We start from the raw sequence: 23,446 nt of genomic DNA, 5'->3' as shown, positions 1-23,446 counted from the left end.
AACCTGTTCATGGGTTCTTTTGAACAATGCTACATCTATGACTCTGCTTACGGGGTGAACCTGGTATACTATGGTAGGTATATAGATGACCTCATCTTTATTTGGAGGGGTGAACCCTCTACCGCTGAATCATTTGTGGAACATTTAAACTCTAACAATAGAGGTTTGGTGTTCACTAGCTCCATTGAGAGACAATCAATAGTGTACCTAGACCTAAATCTCTGCTTTACTGAGGGTAAAGTGACTAGTACTACCTTCTTTAAAGCAGTTGATTGCAACAGCTATCTTGATTTCAAGAGTTGTCATTACCACCCTTGGAAATTAAACGTTCCTTATGGCCAGTTTAAAAGGGTATGCCGAAATTGTAGTTCTCTGGCCGACTACGAATCTCAGCGTCTTATCCTAAAGGAACGCTTTAGGGAAAAACATTACCCTGACACTATTATAGAAAATAGCTTTCTGAGAGCCAAAAATGATAATAGGGACAAATACTTCACTGGTCCTAATGCACAACTGGAACCTATGAATAATAGTATCTTTCATAAAGATCCTTTGTTCATCACTCAATTCAACCATAATCACAATTTAATTAGAGAGATCGTTACACGACATTGGAAAATTCTGCTTAAAGACCCTATTTTGAAAAAAACTGTGGATGACAAACCTAGAATAGTGTATAGAAGGGCTCCGACTCTCAAAACAATGTTGGCTCCGAGCAAGATTGTTAAACATAGACAGTCATATCCTGGTGCTAACAGTAGTAATTTGCGACATGGGTCATTTAAATGTAGACGAGCCTGTTGCAAGATGTGCACTTTCATTGGTGATCAGCGGAAAACCTTTAGGTCTAGTGTCACTAACAAATCCTATACCATAATTGGTCATGCCTCTTGTGCTTCCACTTATGTAGTTTATCTACTCACTTGTGTCTTTGGGGCTCAATACGTAGGGCGTACCTGTAGACACCTCAGTACTAGATGGTCTGAACACTATCGGAATATGAAGAAGAACTTCAGACTCCATAGTGTCTCAAGACATTTCAATGATGTACATAGGGGAGATCTGATCTGCTATTCTCTGATTCCCATTGAATTTATTCCCAAATCCCATCTATACAATCGGTTTTTCAGGCTCAGACAGAGGGAGACCTATTGGATCCACTTGCTGAAAAGCATGCATCCAGACGGTCTTAATTTATGTGTTGATCTGGCGGCCTTCTCTTAGAGGTCTGATCCTTTAGTCCCTCTGCCTGAGCCTGTTGTACTTTGTTTCTCTGGAGTCGTTTGTTTATAGTCTCTGATCAACTGGTCATTTAGATAACAATTTTATGATTCTAACGATGATGACTGAATATTCTGTCAGTTTTCTGATTCACATTATCCTGATTTAAATATAAGATGATCTACATTTAAATACACACTGATATCTATCTGTCAGAATATATGGTCCCTTTAAAATATGTGTAGTCATGTACACTTCCAAAATGTTTACTGGTACTAACCTAATTTAATTTACGCTGCACGGCTGAGGAATAACTGTTATCTTTATAAGTTTACAGCCATTAGTTACATTCAATTATTTAAACCATTATAGATCGCTAATGTATATTTGCTAGTGACTTGAATTAGACATTTTCCTATCTTATGGGCACATACCCCTTTTTTATGTGTGCTTCGTATAGCCAGTGCTGTCTCTGCATGTCTTATGGATTATATTTTATCATTATATTTATTTAGTAGAATGATATTTTTCATGTCACTATAGACCTCCGTTTGCTAATATGAGAAGTGCAGACACAGCTCTGCTCGTGATTGAATCATATGGCTCTAGTCAAAATTGTAAATATGATGTCAGAACTAACTATTTAATTTAGGCACTATTTAAGGTTATTATTATATGAAGTATATATGAACTGTATGTCACTCTGATTTTATGCTTATTTTTAAGTTAAATTCAAATGTCTTATATGTAATATTTGATTGCCATGTATATATATTACAGTCGGCAATGTTTCCACATTCTTCATCTCTTACTATAGAGCAGGTGCAATTGTCACTACAGACGTCAATCGTAATTTATGATTGGCCCCATGAAGGGTGTGGACAACAGACCGGTCTGTGATTGGACGACTCTCATGTTAAATAGAGCGGGGTTCTCAAATATAATATCAGCCTGATGAAACGACCGGAAGGTCGAGAAACGCATTGCTGTTTCTATCTACTATTTACCAGTGTTTTAAACAGTGATTTTAAATGAATTTTAAATAAAATTGTTTTTACGATATTCCTGCTCTTTGCATATCGTCAATTGGTTGGTCCGGTTACCTGCCTTTCACACTAAGAGCTCCTAGCTACTGGTCCTATCACAGACGTTGTGTTCCTTTGACGCTTTGACTTCCCGCTGCTGCGGATTGGACCCTGGAGTGCCGGATATATCCTCCCATTGGACCGTCTGGCGGACAACTAAGGTTCCGTCCTGTCTAGTGTGGCATACGTTTATGCCAAAATCTTTGTGAGTACCCTGACTCTCTGTGTGTGCTGTCTCCTGTCTCTGCCGTTACACCACGATACTGTCCCATAAGGCGCCTCTCTTTTCTCTGCTCCTACAGATTCTTGCAACTACTCCTTCCCAAGAGTGCTGCCGCTAATATTGGTTGCTGGTTGCTGGCTGCTCCAGGAACTTTGCCCTCCCTGAGTCTGTTTTTTGAGTCGAGTTTCGGCTACCAGTTGTGCGCACCTCCATAGGACTTATCCTCTAACTTAATTACTAAATGAATTAAAGTAAATTGTTAGGAAGTACTTGGAAATACATTTTCAATATTTTACCAAAGCTTTTTGACTTCTGGAGACTGTGGCATCGACACATGCTTTCCAGTGGCTTTTTTCAGTCAAAGAAACCAGGATCATCTGAGCATGATCATTAGAAGAATCAACATAGGCTGTTGCTTGGTAGCCTCGATACTTATTGTCATTCAGGAAAGCTCGAACTAGAATGATGAACTCTGGGGCTCCTCCAAGTAATTTCTGCTAAACACAATTAAATATTGCTATTATCAGCTGCATAAATGTACTGTATATAAAAAATTGTCTACATTGTAAAAAGTTGATATATTCTTTATACTTTGTTTCCTAATATAAACATACTTTACAAAAATAAAGTTAGACAAATTCACTGATGAAATTGAAGAATCATTTCCAATAATGCTGCCACCAAAATGCTTCACGTAATAAAGCAGTATTATTGAAATGTTGTTGGTGTTAAAGGGAATGGGAGTCAAAATGTAACTTTCATAATTCAAACAGAGTGTGCAATAGTTTAAAAAATAATCAAATTTTCTTCCATATTTAAATTAACCAGTTTCATTTGCTATTATTTATTGAAACTTAGGGGCCGAATTATCAGGGGCTGAATGGCCCTGAATCCCCGTTTCCGCATGAGCCTTCTTAAGACTGCTGCTCCTTAACTATCCCGATCGAATACGATCAAGTTGATTGACACCCCCTGCATTCAGCAATGTCTGGCGGACATGATACGCTACAGTGTACATTGATAAATCAGCCCCATAGTCTTCAGGGTTTTTTTGGTAGATAATTTCTGAAAATCTAATGATATTTTTTTCATTGTGTTTTCCAGTAATTACAATCCCAAAATGCTTCTTCCATTAATACCACTCAAGATCAGAAATTTATACCTGTTAAAAACAACATAAAATAATTATCTTCATTGTAAATTTCCTGATTTCATAATCCAATAAATGACAAATAAAATGACTGTTTTAAGAGTTTAGCGAATACATCACAGGTTGAAGGGCCCATATTTGATTGATCCCTTTTAGGAATGTGTAGTGCTGCTAATAGGTGGCACGTGTGCAATTAATCTGTTTTACTCCAAAACTATAAAAATAAGTGTGTATGTCTCTTTAAGGAATTTAAACAGGAGCATTATCCAGTATACTTTGCATATGTGTTTGTTTAATCGTAAATTGGCCATTTTTTATAATTTAAAAGTTCTTATTACATTTTAAACATCATCTGATTAAGCATGTTGCATTTGTATCTGTTTGCTTCCTAATATTATCCAATATGGCGGGAATAATGTCACAGCATTACCAAGTGCAAAACCAATGTTTTATTCAACATTTTTTGGGGGAATTCTGTAATAAGTGAAAAAGTGTTGTTTGGGGATTTATCAACTTGATAATTGAAAAATGACCTTGTAATTGTGTTATTAAAGGACCATAAACTATACCCAATTTGTACACTGCTTAAAACTTATATGTGGATTGTACATGTGAAAATACATTGTATGATAAAAAAATGTTTAGTTTGTCATTGAAAAATAACTTATATTTACATTTGAAGTCTCTGTGCTGTCTTTTCTGCTTTGTTACTAACTGCCAATAATCTGAGGCGTTTTCTTGCACTGTGATGGACATTTGTAATTATCCTAACACAGGCCTAGATTTGGAGTTTGGAGGTAGATGGGCTGTTAACGCTACACAGGCTTTTTTCTGGCCGCACCATAAAATTAACTCTGGTATCGAGAGTCCAAAAAAATGCTGCGTTAGGCTCCAAAAAAGGAGCGTAGAGCATTTTTACCGCAAATGCAACTCTCGATACCAGAGTTGCTTACGGACGCGGCCAGCCTCAAAAACGTGCTCGTGCACGATTCTCCCATAGGAAACAATGGGGCTGTTTGAGCTGAAAAAAAACCTAACACCTGCAAAAAAGCAGCGTTCAGCTCCTAACGCAGCCCCATTGTTTCCTATGGGGAAACACTTCCTACGTCTGCAAATAACACTCTAACATGTACCCCGAGTCTAAACACCCCTACCCTTACACTTATTAACCCCTAATCTGCCGCCCCCGCTATCGCTGACCCCTGCATTATATTATTAACCCCTAATCTTCCGCTCCGTAAACCGCCGCAACTTACATTATCCCTATGTACCCCTAATCTGCTGCCCCTAACACCGCCGACCCCTGTATTATATTTATTAACCCCTAACCTGCCCCCCACAACGTCGCCGCCAGCTACTTACAATAATTAACCCCTAATCTGCCGACCGCAAAGCGCCGCCACCTACGTTATCCTTATGTACCCCTAATCTGCTGCCCCTAACACCGCCGACCCCTATATTATATTTATTAACCCCTAATCTGCCCCCCTCAACGTCGCCGACACCTGCCTACACTTATTAACCCCTAATCTGCCGAGCGGACCTGAGCGCTACTATAATAAATGTATTAACCCCTAATCCGCCTCACTAACCCTATCATAAATAGTATTAACCCCTAATCTGCCCTCCCTAACATCGCCGACACCTAACTTCAATTATTAACCCCTAATCTGACGACCGGAGCTCACCGCTACTATAATAAATGGATTAACCCCTAAAGCTAAGTCTAACCCTAACACTAACACCCCCCTAACTTAAATATAATTTACATCTAACGAAATTAATTAACTCTTATTAAATAAATTATTCCTATTTAAAGCTAAATACTTACCTGTAAAATACATCCTAATATAGCTACAATATAAATTATAATTACATTGTAGCTATTTTAGGATTAATATTTATTTTACAGGCAACTTTGTAATTATTTTAACCAGGTACAATAGCTATTAAATAGTTAAGAACTATTTAATAGTTACCTAGTTAAAATAATAACAAAATTACCTGTAAAATAAGTCCTAACCTAAGTTATAATTAAACCTAACACTACCCTATCAATAAATTAATTAAATAAAATACCTACAATTACCTACAATAAAACCTAACACTACACTATCAATAAATAAATTAAATACAATTCCTACAAATAACTACAATTACATAAACTAACTAAATTACAAAAAATAAAAAAGAACTAAGTTACAAAAAATAAAAAAATATTTACAAACATAAGAAAAATATTACAACAATTTTAAACTAATTACACCTACTCTAAGCCCCCTAATAAAATAACAAAGACCCCCAAAATAAAAAAATGCCCTACCCTATTCTAAATTAATAAAGTTAAAAGCTCTTTTACCTTACCAGCCCTGAACAGGGCCCTTTGCGGGGCATGCCCCAAGAAAATCAGCTCTTTTGCCTGTAAAAAAAAACATACAATACCCCCCCCAACATTACAACCCACCACCCACATACCCCTAATCTAACCCAAACCCCCCTTAAATAAACCTAACACTAAGCCCCTGAAGATCTTCCTACCTTGTCTTCACCATCCAGGTTCACCGATCCGTCCTGGCATCCGGTGCTGAAGAGGTCCAGAAGAGGCTCCAAAGTCTTCCTCCTATCCGGCAAGAAGAGGACATCCGGACCGGCAAACATCTTCATCCAAGCGGCATCTTCGATCTTCTACCATCCGGTGCGGAGCGGGTCCATGTTGAAGCAGCCGACGCGGATCCATCCTCTTCTTCCGGCGTCTCCCGACGAATGACGGTTCCTTTAAGGGACGTCATCCAAGATGGCGTCCCTCGAATTCCGATTGGCTGATAGGATTCTATCAGCCAATCGGAATTAAGGTAGGAATATTCTGATTGGCTGATGGAATCAGCCAATCAGAATCAAGTTCAATCCGATTGGCTGATCCAATCAGCCAATCAGATTGAGCTCGCATTCTATTGGCTGTTCCGAATCGGAATTCGAGGGACGCCATCTTGGATGACGTCCCTTAAAGGAACCGTCATTCGTCGGGAGACGCCGGAAGAAGAGGATGGATCCGCGTCGGCTGCTTCAACATGGACCCGCTCCGCACCGGATGGAAGAAGATCGAAGATGCCACTTGGATGAAGATGTTTGCCGGTCCAGATGTCCTCTTCTTGCCGGATAGGAGGAAGACTTTGGAGCCTCTTCTGGACCTCTTCAGCACCGGATGCCAGGACGGATCGGTGAACCTGGATGGTGAAGACAAGGTAGGAAGATCTTCAGGGGCTTAGTGTTAGGTTTATTTAAGGGGGGTTTGGGTTAGATTAGGGGTATGTGGGTGGTGGGTTGTAATGTTGGGGGGGGGTATTGTATGTTTTTTTTTACAGGCAAAAGAGCTGATTTTCTTGGGGCATGCCCCGCAAAGGGCCCTGTTCAGGGCTGGTAAGGTAAAAGAGCTTTTAACTTTATTAATTTAGAATAGGGTAGGGCATTTTTTTATTTTGGGGGTCTTTGTTATTTTATTAGGGGGCTTAGAGTAGGTGTAATTAGTTTAAAATTGTTGTAATATTTTTCTTATGTTTGTAAATATTTTTTTATTTTTTGTAACTTAGTTCTTTTTTATTTTTTGTAATTTAGTTAGTTTATGTAATTGTAGTTATTTGTAGGAATTGTATTTAATTTATTTATTGATAGTGTAGTGTTAGGTTTTATTGTAGGTAATTGTAGGTATTTTATTTAATTAATTTATTGATAGGGTAGTGTTAGGTTTAATTATAACTTAGGTTAGGACTTATTTTACAGGTAATTTTGTTATTATTTTAACTAGGTAACTATTAAATAGTTCTTAACTATTTAATAGCTATTGTACCTAGTTAAAATAATTACCAAGTTGCCTGTAAAATAAATATTAATCCTAAAATAGCTACAATGTAATTATAATTTATATTGTAGCTATATTAGGATTTTTTTTACAGGTAAGTATTTAGCTTTAAATAGGAATAATTTATTTAATAAGAGTTAATTAATTTCGTTAGATGTAAATTATATTTAAGTTAGGGGGGTGTTAGTGTTAGGGTTAGACTTAGCTTTAGGGGTTAATCCATTTATTATAGTAGCGGTGAGCTCCGGTCGTCAGATTAGGGGTTAATAATTGAAGTTAGGTGTCGGCGATGTTAGGGAGGGCAGATTAGGGGTTAATACTATTTATGATAGGGTTAGTGAGGTGGATTAGGGGTTAATAACTTTATTATAGTAGCGCTCAGGTCCGCTCGGCAGATTAGGGGTTAATAAGTGTAGGCAGGTGTCAGCGACGTTGAGGGGGGCAGATTAGGGGTTAATAAATATAATATAGGGGTCGGCGGTGTTAGGGGCAGCAGATTAGGGGTACATAAGGATAACGTAGGTGGCGGCGCTTTGCGGTCGGCAGATTAGGGGTTAATTATTGTAAGTAGCTGGTGGCGACGTTGTGGGGGGCAGGTTAGGGGTTAATAAATATAATATAGGGGTCGGCGGTGTTAGGGGCAGCAGATTAGGGGTACATAAGGATAACGTAGGTGGCGGTCGGCAGATTAGGGGTTAAAAAAATTGAATCGAGTTGCGGCGATGTGGGGGGACCTCGGTTTAGGGGTACATAGGTAGTTTATGGGTGTTAGTGTACTTTAGGGTACAGTAGTTAAGAGCTTTATGAACCGGCGTTAGCCCAGAAAGCTCTTAACTCCTGCTTTTTTTCTGCGGCTGGAGTTTTGTCGTTGAGCTCTAACGCTCACTTCAGAAACGACTCTAAATACCGGAGTTAGGAAGATCCCATTGAAAAGATAGGATACGCAATTGACGTAAGGGGATCTGCGGTATGGAAAAGTCGCGGCTGAAAAGTGAGCGTTAGACCCTTTTTTGAGTGACTACAAATACCGGCGGTAGCCTAAAACCAGCGTTAGGAGCCTCTAACGCTGGTTTTCACGGCTAACGCCAAACTCTAAATCTAGGCCACAGTGCAGTTAGTAGCATATCAAAAGCAAACAAGCACTCACACTTGCTTGTTCCTTTCGCTGATCATGCATGAACAGTGTCCAGGTCGAGACTGAGCCAGTGGAATCATCTTTGACATCACCGGTATCATCTGAGCATTGTGCAGCCATTCACAGGCAATTGGATACCCACAGATACATTACTCATAGGACAAAAAAATTGAAAAAACTTTTCCTTCTAATATTTTTTAACCAATAATTGTTTTAAAAGTACTGGTAAGTGGGGCAACTATGCAGATATTATTGTTATGGACTGCTATTGAAATATGTGTGTATTGAGTGGTCCTTTAAGTATTGAGAATCTGGTTTGTAAACAGTGAAACAGGACTGGCACATGATAAATATGGAATCATTTTTCACCAAAGGAATAATATAAATTAAATATGGCTGATTGTGATCACATTAACATTGAAAAGGGCTCAACAGCAGCTGATAACATGCAAATAATTATTATAAAATAGATTTTTTTAAACCCCTTAGTTCATTTCCATAAGGGCATACTGCAGTAGACTCAGGCGTGTTCATGTCTCTTGAGTTCTATATGAAAGCAGTGTTTACATAAATATTTGTAGCAATGTTTTACATATTACGGTTGATCACAATCCGACAAATAATTTATCTATAGAAATCCCCATAGATTATAATTGGTGTTTTTTTCTGTTGAAAATTATTAGATAAGTGTTTCTAAGGATTGTGATTAACCCCATTTTACTTAAAGCACCAGGATGCTCCTGAACCTTTCATGAAAAACAAGTATGCTTTCATGAAAAACAAATACGTTAAACAATGGACATACCAAGACAAAGAAGTCAATTAGATTAGAGAAGTCAACTAGTACCTTATTATTATTATTATTATGGTTTATTAATAATAAGTGCCAACATATTATGCAGTGCCGTAACCTTAAGTATACAGTTATGGAGTACAATTATCAGAATACATTTACCTAAATCATAAGGGTAGAGAGCCCTGTTCTTGAGTCACTGTAAGCTGTAAACCATGTTGACATAAAGTGTTCAACAAGACAGGTGGACTTGTGAGCTTACATTCTAACTTTTTTAAAAATTGTACATATCTCAATCATGGAAGTTTCATTTTTAATTTCACAACTTTTTTATTTGGAACATTTTAAATGTCAACTTGAAACCACAAACATTATAAAAGTCCTTGACAAATAACATTATGGGCTCCATGTACTAAGCCGTCAATTCATCCGTCATTTTAGACGCGGATAAACTCGCCGTTACTCGCCGCGGGCGAAATGGTGTCCGCTGTCACTATGTACTAATAATCCCCCAATAAATAGACAAGTCTAGCCCGCCGCGAGCAGTGGCGGATTATTGATAAATTTGACGCCTCGCTCGCCGCGACTAAGCTGATGTACTTAACTTTCAGTTGAATTGTCTGGCCAATTATTAACACGTGACATGCAAGGTGTCACGAACATCATAGTAGTCGCGGGAATAGAATTTTGCTCCTATAAAAGTTCAACTTATCTAAACAACTTTATTATTGTTCAAAATTTTTTGAAGAGTGATAACAGAGCGTTATTTTTGTAATATTTATTTACAATTTGGATATGGCTTCATCTGGATCTGATAATATATAAATATTAATATAAAAATAATTATAAAGATTGACAACTATACAATACAAATTTAAAATATAGATTACTCTTTAATTACAGTTGACAAATTTGGCGCAATTTATGTACATGGAAATGAGAGACAAATTAGACGCCAGTTATGCTGTACAATGCTGATATTACTGCCTTTTATATATGTCTAGACTGGCGTCTAGATTGACTTTCCTATTGTTTTGTACCTTGCCCGCCACCTAAAAGGTGGCGAGGCAAAAATAACGAGGTGGGAGCGGAAATTGTAGCGAGCGGACAAATAGATTTTTTAGTACATTCGTTTTTGGCGAGTTGGTGGTCAAATGTGTCTAATTACAGTGAAAAATGGAGAGGTAGCGAGGTTTGGCGGATAAGTACGCTCGCAATTTTAAAGATGCGAGTTTGAACATAGTTGACGACTTTGTACATATCAGTTTGCGAGTTTTGACGCGAGATTTGTTGCGGGTAGCTCGCTGACTGCTTAGTACATGGAGCCCTATGTTGTCAAGAGAGCAGCATTTTGAATGATATTTAGACCATTTTCATTAGATCTAAACAGTAGCTTGTAAAATAATTATTTTTTTGTAGCCTTTATGAATTCTCCTTAGCAACAGCAATGTACTGTAACAAAGTGTAAAAAATCTAGAATATTTTGTACTTCACATTGTAAAAAAAAGACTATTGTAGGTTTCGGTGATTTCAGATAAATTTAAAAGGAAATTGTGAAAAATTAAACATAATGCTTTCTGTTTGACTAAAGTCTGCCAGTTCATTTTCTCTATTTTTTGATAAGATCTTTTTATGATTTATTGCTGTCTGATTAATATGGAGTTTATCAAAGAATCAATGAGTTGAGCTCTAAAAGCAACTGTTTTATCTGAGATTTTAATAATAATTGTTATTGACATTTCATCCTTTTATTATATGCTCCTTTCAGCTCCCATATTCAAAGCAGAATATATTTGATCAAGGCTAACACACAATGATAACCACTTATCTGCTATCTTTATTACAGAACACTGTTAAAAGGAAGCTGTCATCTTCTTAAAAACCTTCATGTATATCAATAGATAAGTCATTTTATTATGTGAACTGTATTGTACTAACATTTTAAAAAGTGTTTTTATTCCTTTTATAAGCAATAGTGTATTATATAAATTCAATGAGAACTATCATAAAAACTGATATATATATGTCCTTATATTTTAGGATTGTATTAAATACAAATTTCATGAAACTTCATGTTTCAGGATGACAAACTTTATTAGCACTGTTAATCTATATTATAATTGCGTTTGTAATGTCCGTCACCGTCAGCAGTTGCGCACGCATCCTCAAAGAAATGTTGGCAGCACAAGGCAACAAACAGAATGTTGGCTGCGCGCGCAGCCAAAATAATTCACCAGAAGAATTCACCTGAATTCACCTTTGGTGGATTCTTTCACCACCCTGCCATTTTCGGAATCCACCGGGATGCAGTGAAGGCAAGCATTACACAATAAGTATTAAAAAAGAACCTAAGCGCCCGCAATAAGTATTTTAAAAAAAATAAATAACCACCTGTACGAAGTATTATGAAAAAAATAAACTAACCGACCACACGAAGTTTTAAGAAAAAAACAACAACTACCTAATAACATTATTAATCCCTAAATCTGCAAAACCCAACATCTCAAACTACCTAATACATCTATTAACCCCTAAACCGCCAACCCCCAACAACAAATTAAGCCTAATTTACCTATTAACTCCTACACCGCCAACCCCCACAACGCAAAAAACTAATTTAATGACTAAGCCCCTTAACCTAACTTAACCCCTTAATGACAACTGACGTACCAGGTACGTCCTGCAAAAACTGTCAGTTAGTGACAATGGACGTACCTGGTACGTCAGTTGTCTAAGAGAGTGCTGGAAGCGATCGCAATCGCTTCCAGCAGCTCTCAGAGTATTGCAGTGATGCCTCGATATTGAGGCATCCTGCAATACCCTTTAAAAAGCATCCGATATGCAGAGAGAGCCACTTTGTGGCCCTCTCTGCACCAGTAGTGATGGTGCTGTTCATTATTGGGTGGGAGCTTACAAGGGAGGAGGGTAGGCGACCCATCGTTACCCAGCATCTGGTTCCTGCAAGTGCATTGTGCACCCCGGATGCTGGGAACGTACGGAGGGGGGGCCTGCGTGTGCATGCGTGCATGTGTGCGCGCACACAGCAGCCACTACCACCAATGATTACTGTTAAGAGGGAGGGGGGGCAGAAAACATTTAAAAAAAAAAAAAATTAATAGGATATGGTAGGGTTAGGGGGTGGAGGTATTGGGGGGGCAGCTACACTACAGAAAAAACTGTAATAAAAATAAAAAAACACAAAAAAACTTTATTTTTTGGGGAAAACTGGGTACTGGCAGACAGCTGCCAGTACCCAAGATGGTGGCAAATAGGTAGGTGGGGAGGGTTACAGAGCTGTTTGGGGGGGGGATCAGGGAGGTTGGGGGTGAAGGCAGGGGTCCATCACAGCTGAATAATTAAAAAAAAAAAAAAAAAAAAAAAAAACTTTTATTTTAGTACTGGTAGACTTTCTGCCAGTGCTTAAGATGGCGGGGACAATTGTGGGGTGGGGGAGGGAAGAGAGCTGTTTGGGAGGGATCAGGGGGTGGGATGTGTCAGGTGGGAAGCTAATCTCTACACTAAAGCTAAAATTAACCCTGCAAGCTCTCTACAAGCTACCTAATTAACCCCTTCACTGCTGGGCATAATACAAGTGTGGTGCGCAGCAACATTTAGCGGCCTCCTAATTGCCAAAAAGCAACGCCAAAGCCATATATGTCTGCTATTTCTGAACAAAGGAGATCCCAGAGAAGCATTTACAACCATTTGTGCCATAATTGCACAAGCTGTTTGTAAATAATTTCAGTGAGAAACCTAAAATTGTGAAAAATGTCATTTTTTTTTTTTATTTGCTCGCATTTGGCGTTGAAATGGTGGCATGAAATATACCAAAATTGGCCTAGATCAATACTTTGGGTTGTCTACTACACTACACTAAAGCTAAAATTAACCCTTCACTGCTGGGCCTAATAAATGTGTGGTGCACAGCGGCATTTAGTGGCCTTCTAATTACCAAAGAACTATGCCAAAGCCATATATGTCTGCTATTTCTGAACAAAGGGGATCCCAGAGAAGCATTTACAACCATTTGTGCCATAATTGCACAAACTGTTTGTAAATAATTTCAGTGAGAAACCTAAAGTTTGTGACAAAATTTGTGAAAAAGTGAACGATTTTTTTTATTTGCTCGCATTTGGCAGTGAAATGGTGGCATGAAATATACCAAAATGGGCATAAATCAATACTTTGGGTTGTCTTCTAAAAAAAAATATATACATGTCAAGGGATATTCAGAGATTCCGGACAGATATCAGTGTTCCAATGTAACTAGCGCTAATTTTGAAAAAAAGTGGTTTGGAAATAGCAAAGTGCTACTTGTACTTATTGCCCTATAACTTGCAAAAAAAGCAAACAACATGTAACCATTGGGTATTTCTAAACTCAGGATAAAATTTAGAAACTATTTAGCATGGGTGTTTTTTGGTGGTCGTAGATGTGTAACAGATTTTGGAGGTCAAAGTTAGAAAAAGTGTGTTTTTTTTAATTTTTTCCTCATATTTTATAATTTTTTTTATAGTAAATTATAAGATATGATGAAAATAATTGTATCTTTAGAAAGTCAATTTATTGGAGAGAAAAACGGTATATAATATGTGTGGGTAGAGTAAATGAGTAAGAGGAAAATTACAGCTAAACACTAACATTGCAGAAATGTAAAAATAGCCCTTGTCATTAAGGGTAAGAAAACTGAAAAATGGTCCGGTCATTAAGGGGTTAACACCCTCTAAATTTACCCCTTAATTACAATAAAAATAAACTACATTACAATAAAAAAAATACAAAAAAAATACATTACATTAATCTAATTACAGAAAATAAAAAAGGCTAACACTACAAAAAATAATAAACACATTATCCAAAATAAAACAATTAAACCTAATCCCTATGAAAATAAAAAGCCCCCCAAAATAACCCCCCCCCGAATCTAATGCTAAACTACCAATAGCCTTAAAAGGGCTTTTTGTAGGGCATTGCCCTAAGTTAAACAGCTCTTTTACATTAAAAATAAACAAAGTCCCCCCTACCAGTAAAACCCCCACCCACCAAACCCCCCAAAATAAAAAAAAAACTAACACTAATAAATCTAATCTACCCATTTCCTTGAAAAGGGCATTTGTATGGGCATTGCCCTTAAAAGGGCATTTAGTTTTTTTTCACTGCACTTAACAGGGCATTCAGCTCTTTTAAGACTTGCCCAAAAAAACTAATCTAAAAAAACAAAACCCCCCAATTTTTTTTAAAAAAAAACCTAACACTAAAGCCCCAAATAGGTACTCATGGTTTCAGAAGTCCAGCGGAGAAGGTCTTCTTCCAGGCGGGTCCATCGTCTTCATCCAAGCTAATGAGAAAACTACTAGCAAGAAGTAGATAACTCTACCCACAGCGCTAATAAGCTGAAACCAGGTACATAAAATATATCAAATAGTCACAATATGTTGCAAATCAAAAGATATAATTAGCTCTCAAGATACACAATTTATTAATATACAAAAAATACGCTCATCAGACTCAGGCTCTCAAGCTTACACTCTAAAGGAGAGGGAATGGACACAGAAGTCCCTTGTAGGCATCCATACTGAGAAGAATCTGTCCGAGGCTGCTGTAAACATCGTATCACTGTTCTGGCAATTAATTCAGCTGGCAATCACACAGATCGGGTTACGCCTGAAGGGGAGAATATCGCTTCTAAACAAGAACCCCCGGTGTAAGTAAAAGTGAAAAGCTTTTGCTTGGTTCTTTTTCTCCGTTTGATTTGAATATCTCTATGTTCCAGCTCCTTATTTGATCTGATGAAAAACCCTGCATTACCAGTCATCTGGCTTCCAATTTGGACTCCAGCTTCAGAGTGACTTGCAGATACTGCACTTTTTATCCCCACATCGTTTCATTTGGGACATTTAGTTTATTTAAATTTGTATTTTGTCATTTTATTTGTTTTTATCTGTTTATATATACGTCTGATCAGCGTATTTTATGTATATTAATAAATTGTCTTTCTTGATACATTTTAATCTTGAGAGCTAATTATATTTTTTGATTAGTAATTACCAAGATGTGGAAAATACTAGGGGTTAAAAGAAAGCTCCATATCGCATATAGAACTGCCTCTAGTGGTGGTGTAGAACATTACAACCAGTCCATTGTGAAAATACTCAAGAAATTCGTAAGTGAAACAGGTAAGGAATGGGATGTAAAATTACCTTTAGTCCTTATGGCATTAAGAGCAACACCAAGTGTGCTACTAAGATGTCACCTTTTGAATTGATGATTGGTAGAAGAATGGTTCTACCTCAGCATTTACTGTACCACACCTCAGACCAGAATTTAATAAATGCTGCCACTACGCATCAGTATGTAGAGAACTTAAGGAAGCACCTGCAATATGCTTTTGCATTTGCTCAAAGGAACATAGAAAAGTCTGCAACTGCTGCTAAAACTTATTATGATCTCAAAACTTCCAAAAAGGAATATGAAATTAATGATAAAGTTTATCTTTATAATTTTAGAAGAGATCCGGTTAAGGAGAAGTTTCTTCCATCATGGTCCAGTTGCCTTTATAATATGGATCCCCAAAAATGATAGTATTATAGATAAATGTAAATGGGTCCATATTAATCAGTTGCAAGCATGCCATCCTAGGTCCCAATTACAAGTCATAAAAGGGGAATTAAATTATATACATGTACCACAGTAGTGAAGGGTGGAAGATCAGATAGAAATAGCTCAGTGGGTAAAGAATTTAAATTCCTGATGATATGTTTAAAAGATGAATTCCAGATACTCATCTCAGTTGTCTCTTCCTAGTAAGAACACAATTCAATCCAGCTCTGATGATGATAAGAATGATGCCATCAGAGAAGGAACAGACGTTGTGAGCCCTGATTGAATGACTACTTTGTGACCACGGGTGAGGACTACACTTCAATCCAGAGATCTATGGGAAGACAGTCAGATGACAGTAGGAACCCATGAGATGACAATAGGATCCCCCGAGATGACAGCAGGAACCCACCAGTAGACAGCAGGATCCCAGCAGATGACAGCAGGAGAACACCAGATGACAGTGGAGGTCTTGCCAGTGACCAAACCCTAGGAGGAAGGGGATACCACCCCTAAAGAGTCCACAGGACTGAAGACCCACCACTGCCACAATGTCTTAAGGCATTCTGATGAACCACAATGATTAAAGGAGTGCTTTGGAATTGCATTGAAATCTACCAAGCTCAAAGGGGGTTATTATAGGAATACACCTCCTGCAACAAACACACAATGGAGTGCCACCATCAAGCCTTGAGGTGAACTGAAGTCCCCAGCTTGAAAGGCAGGTATTTGACCTATACCTGGTATGATCTGTTGAGATAAAGACTCAATACAAGAGTTTTTGAAATTGTTGTTCTATCCGGATCCGATAACAGGTTGACCACACGTGATCCTTCATCACATACTTCTACATCTCGCTGCCGGCTCCACTAGGAAATTTCCAAACCTGTCTGGTATTTTCAGCCAGAGAATCCACTCTCCTGATGCTGCAGGGTTGCCAGGAATTGGAGAGGGGTCACTGACTGAAGATACCAGACGATGAGCATACCGAGCCTGCATGTTTGCTTTCAAGGTTCTAAAGCAGGAACCTAAGATCATCTGTTGCAACAGCAACTATATTTTCCCGGCACAAACTATCAAAGGATTAAGGCCAATCCCTCCATATGCATCCTACATATAGAGAAATTGGAGAGGGGGATATGTTGAGTCATAAGCATAGGGAAAGATATTGCATTTCTTATAATCATAGGCCCTAGGGAAAAATATTGCATTTCTTATAACAGAAACACAATATTTTAAAATTGTAGCCTGTCCTATGAAAGCTTGTTCAAGATATGAAACCTGTTGTAATGATTCACCTTCCAAAGTAACTGTTTACTTGATTTTAGTGAGTTGTAGCTCTATTGAAAACAAACCCTGGTTATACCTGTTATAGCAGGGATAAGTCTCAGTGAGCAGATTTAATAGGCAGTAGTTGAGAAACAAAATGAATATTTCAGGAATAACCTTGTGGTTCTCAGAGAGTAAATAGAGACCACTCCTGATAGTTAACTGTGTGCTGGAATGACAGACTTAGTAGTAAGTTTATTACTATGAGGAGATTGATTTTAATCAAAACAGTTCATAGATGTATGGGCGGTCTTCACACACACACACTTACAGACATCCGAACACACTACAGTTCATACGCATAAAAGAGGAGCAGAGGAGTCATATAAATCTCTCATTAGATTTAGGCTTAATAATAGTGCTTGATATATGCAGCGTAACACAGAATGGATAAGCAGAGGCGAGTAGCTGATATATTACAAACGGACAGTTATTAACATTAACGGAGTTGCTGGAAATTGAAAGTAATTGCTTTACCTTGATCGCTCTGTAACACTAAAGAGCTTGCCTGTTTGCGAGTGTGTGCGTGACTCACTTCCGGTCTTGCAATGCGATATGTCCACTCTGCTAAGATGTTGCTGACAGCTGACTCCGGTCTGAACCAAAAAGTTTGATTGATAGGTTAGTATTGAAAGTGACTTAGAAAGTATAATAAATACAAATGGCTCCAAGTAGAAATAGCTGATAGAGATGTTATTCTCTTAACAAGGGATTCTGCAGTTAGTAGATTGACCAAGAAGAGATGCATATACGTTGAGGCTGTATAGCACAGATTCTTCAATATTCAGACAAGGAAGTGACACAACAGGAAGCCTTATAAAGGGTGAGAGGCTGGGAAAAAGGGATATACCTTAAAGGTATATCACACCTGTTTTCAAAACTTCCTCTTCAACCCCACCATTGTTAAAAATTTTGATGTTTTTAGTCTCCAAATGGAATCAAGCTACACCATTTGTTTCTAAGACTTGATCTCATGGACACCATTTAATGAAAATTAAACATTTGTCCATGAGAAGGTAACAAGACTTTGGTCAAGAAGAACCCTTGCTGTTTGTTAACACAAAAGAGAAACACAGGTGGACTCCCATTGTCTAGAAACTATTGTGAATAGACTTACAAACCTATAGGCCACACTCATATGTTAATGTGATGCCTGCTGGCTTAGGGGCCAACTCAGAGACTCCCTAACATAAACAAAATACAACATTTGTTTAAGAAGGACATGTAAAAATGACCAGTATTGCATTATGTGTGTATAATGACATATGTTTTTAAATATGTACAAATAACTACTTAAAAAATCTGATGACTCTATGTTTATGACCATAGCATGATCACATGCTTTTAATGTATAGATAAGTTAAATATGGAATTATATATGGAAGTATATGCAATAACCAATATGATATGTATGTATATGTATATATATATATATATATATATATATATATATATATATATATATATATATATATAATATATAATATATATATATATATATATATATATATATATATGCTAATATATCAAAGATATGCATATAATGAGAAACTATTGTAAAATACTATAATTAATTATGCCTCATCTGTAACATACACTTATACATGAGATGCCCACAAAGGGAGATCTAAATATATATATGCCTTATGTATAAATAAGTATCTATCTAAATCATGAGGATTTAATTTTAAACTGGTACATTTTAGTTAAACAAAAATATTAAATGAAATATATGGAGATTGATGTATATATATAAATTATCTCCCTCCGTTAAAGCCCATGTACATATATTTTAAATAAGGCAATGCCTAATTGATAAGCCATAAAGACATGAATACTTTTTCAGTCTAGCTCACAGATTAGATAAATGAATATATGTATGTGTATGTACATTCTAAGAATGATAAAATATAAGAAAGTTGCAAAAGTTCATTTTTATGGCACAACTCACCATTGCCATCTTGTGGCCAGTTAGTAAAATTACAACCAGCTACACTTAGTTTTGGGTGAATTATTTCAAAAAGTTAATTAATATTCATCCAATCACAGCGTTGCAGATCCCCACACATCTGTGAATGGCTGTTAGAGATTAGGGCAGAGTTATAGTTCAGGATAAATTGGGTTACAGGACATTTACAAAGGACTCTGCGTTGGAGAAAAGTGAGTGGATACTCTGCCCAAAGTTTTTCCCTGAAAAAGAACTTTTGAATCTTGGTGGTACCGATCTCATATTTTTTATATCCTTGGAAATTATTGCCCATTTTTCCCGTGGACTAAGAGATTTTGTGGAACCAGATGCAGATGAAACACACAGCTTGACTGGTGATAACCCAGGGCTTGGAGGAGCAAATATTTGGGGAAGTATAAAAGTATTTACTTATATTTAAGCAGTTGTTGCATTTAAGGTCCTTATTAAGATTTGTATTAGACAATAATAGGCCCCATTTCTATATGTACTTACCCCTATAGTCTGGTTTATATTGTCTAGGAATCTAATTCACCTAACAATACAAGAAATCCTGTTATAGATAGTGTTCATTTAATTCAGCTTATGGTAAGGACATCTCTGGGTATTATAATTAAATATATTTAATTTTAGTGGTATTGTATTCTCTAAGGCTGAGACTTGTTGAGGCATCATAAAAGTTTTTGTTTTTTTAATTGTTTACTAGTTATGGCCATACCTTCTGAATCGGATTAATTGCTATAAATTGCTAAGTATCCGGATATCATTTTAATGGTGATATTTGGCTAAGATTGCATTAAATAACTGTTGTCAGTAACACATATTGCATAATTGGTTCATGCTGACTTATTTTACCTTGTTATATACTTCACTGTTAGATTTGTATCCATAGGATCAAAATAAAGTGTAGTAGCATATTTTATGTCATAGTGTATCAGAGAGTTTGTTTTGTGTATAATTAAATGGTATAAAGCTTGTTAGTTTCTTGTTTAATGTTTAAGAAATCTGTATATATTTTTCCATACTGAATCCTCTTTACTCTACAATTATAATTTGCCGTGTTTAAAAAGATATAACCAGATTAGAACTACAGAAAAATAATACAAACATGTTGGAGGTTACTGCTGAGATAGTCATAAATAATATTGTAATCTAAAATATACTAACACAGATAAAAAATTTTATAAGGGCTCAAAGATATGAGATGTCAGGTGTTTGGAAAAACCTGCCAAAAGTGCTTTTACATAGGGATCCATAGAAACATATATATATATATATATATATATATATATATATATATATATATATATATATATATACATGTATTTATATACATATACCTGTGTGAATATGTTTTTATATGTGTATATATGTATATACAGACAAATATACACATATAAATACAGATATACATATGTATAGAAATACAACATTTATCTCATTGCAATCCTGAACTCGTGTTTGCTCTAGTTGGTGGCTATTTTTTTTTTTTGTTCAAAATAAGGCTCCATTAAAGTCTAAAGGTAAATATGATCCTGTTTTTGCAAGTTTGCAAAGCCTTTTTCAGCGCGAGGATGCTGATGCGAGAAAGCAAAGTTTTACTTGTGGCCTTTAAAACGTGCGCTACTAGGGCGCAATGGTAAAAAAAAGTTGAGCGTTGATAAAGCACTCGTGAGATTGCTAATATGCGCTCCACTCGTAATCTAGCCAATAGTGTTAAAGGAACAAAAAAAAAAAAAAAACTTTATTTGTGGAGGGTGGCTACTGTTTATGTTCAGTAAAGATTAAATATCGGCAAGATTACAAGATGTGCGGCACGACTGTACTGCTGACAAATTGGCCTTTGTGCGCGAAATGGCAGGTCTCCCGTGTTACAAGTCGCGGCAGTACTGCTATACTGCAAGCGTTTTAACCTGTAATGCAACTCAACATTCCACACTCAAAAAATGTATTACAGGTACAATGTAGCGTATCATGTCCGCTGCACATCAATAAATGCCAACATACACTGTTTGCATTTATCATTGCACCAGCAGTTCTTGTGAACTGCTGGTGCAATGCCACCCCTGCAGATTTGCGGCCAATCGGCCGCTAGCAGGGGTTGTCAATTAACCTGATCGTATTCGATCGGTTTGATTTCTGTCCGCCGCCTCACAGCAGGTGGACAGTTTATGGAGCAGCGGTCTTTAGAAACACGGGACATCAAGCTCCGTATGGAGCTTGATAAATTGACCCCAAAGTATTAACCTCTAAACCACCGATCCTCATACATTTCAAACACTAAATAAACCTATTAACCCCTAAACCACGGGCCCCCCACATTGCAACTACTAAACTAAACCTAATAACCCCTAAACCGCCGCCTCCCACATCGCAAAACACTATATTAAACTATTAACCCCTAAACCTAACACCCCCTAACTTTAAAGTAAACTTAAAATATAACTACCAGGGAGAACTTCCGGGCAGCGGCCATGACTAGTCGCATATCTGCATGCTGCTCCAGCATTTTAACTGTTTTTGCATCACATGATACCTTAGCTGACTCATCTTGGTACTACACAGCTTGATCTACGACCCACTAAATTACCTGCATCTGATGAGCCTAATATTAAGGAAATAGCTGCTGGCATCAGAACCCGGTACAATATATAAGGTTGCAGCCTTTATTTCAACCCTCCCGGCGATGTACCCTCCGGCCTTGTTGTTATGCAGCATTTATTGCTGAATACTCTCACCATCTGTCTGACCTAAATTGGTATGGAGTCTGACCTAAATTGGTATGCTTATTACCTGCTAGAAGAAATAAGGGCTTTGTTATACACTCATCAGATTTACTTTACGGAAACCTTGCAAACTGCCATTGATCCACTGAATCGTAATGCCCCGGCAAAGCAACAGAGAAAGACAGTTGATGCAATCCCATGTGGGTTGGAGCATTGTGTTGATTTACTTCAGAGCGGGACTTTGACTTTACGAGGGAGGCAAGCAACTAGATGTGGAACACTGATGATTGTAAGAATCCAGAGAATGGGCTGAAAAACGATGCTTACAAGCAACCGCAATTAACTCCACACAATGGTATGTTACAGGGGAAGCACACTTTATCTCAGAAGTTGCAAGACAACTAATCGCGGTTAACCCCACACCATCTCAGAGACGCTCTCTAAAGAGAACACAGGGCAGTCAGCTACATAACGTACACTATCTTTTACAGAGCTGCGCCACAAGGAGACAATATGTAAGGACCTACAATAATGCGCAGATATCCACGTTGTCGAACATATTTTGGGACACAGTGAGTACAGCCGCACCGGCGTTGGTTGAGAAAAGGGATTCAGCCCCTTGAATTATCCATACACTCCGGATAATTAAGAGACACTGCTTTCACAAAGTTATAACATTTATCAGAACAGATTTTGTTTCCTTAAACGCTTTTGTTTCTCTTTCCTTAACGCTCATAATGAATTCCTAAGGGGCTAATGATTGCTATTAAGGAAACATTCGAAAACAGTTGTTATTTATCCTATCTATATGTTGTCTTAGTAGTATTCACCTATAGCTATTGTTATGTTATGATTATTAGCATATGAAATTTGTCAATAGGTCCTCTTTCTCTTATCTCTGTTTATATGAATAATAATTGCTATGTCAGGAATTGATGATGGCTCACTTAATATCCCCTGCTGTACCATCATGTTAAGGTACCATAAATGTGGTGTGATATGGTTTTGCCATCAGCGGCCGAGACGGCAGGCTATTTTCTACTTAATTTCACTTTATAAAGGGTACTGTAGCAGATCAAAAACCTCCCAGCCAAAATATCAAACTGTGACTCATAAGACTAATTCTTAGTGAGTTTATATTCGTTAGAGCCTCCATAGTCAGACATAGGTCTACATAGTACTCTTAACCTTTGTCAAGTTGTTTACATAGTTATTGTTAAGCATTAGACAGGCAAACTTATCTACCTGTATAACAAATATTGATCTATAAGAATGTCTATAAAAAAGGTATGTCATACTCTGAGATCTAACCTACTAGGAGTAGCTTCCAATTTGCCCCTTATATCAGCTAAACATATAATT

General features: G+C 37.2%; 1 protein-coding gene across 1 annotated transcript in view; it reads right to left on the bottom strand.

The window, feature by feature from the left end:
• Positions 1–23,446, bottom strand: part of LOC128640757 (vitellogenin-like) — a 459,754-nt gene that overhangs the window by 76,116 nt on the left and 360,192 nt on the right. Inside the window, 1 exon segment of the mRNA XM_053693183.1 lies at positions 2,826–3,026. Coding sequence (XP_053549158.1) covers positions 2,826–3,026 — 201 coding nt within the window.

The sequence above is a fragment of the Bombina bombina genome, chromosome 10 (assembly GCF_027579735.1).
Source record: "Bombina bombina isolate aBomBom1 chromosome 10, aBomBom1.pri, whole genome shotgun sequence".
Taxonomy (NCBI): domain Eukaryota; kingdom Metazoa; phylum Chordata; class Amphibia; order Anura; family Bombinatoridae; genus Bombina; species Bombina bombina.
Note: the sequence above shows the minus strand (reverse complement) of the source record. Positions and strands in the feature narration are given on the sequence as shown.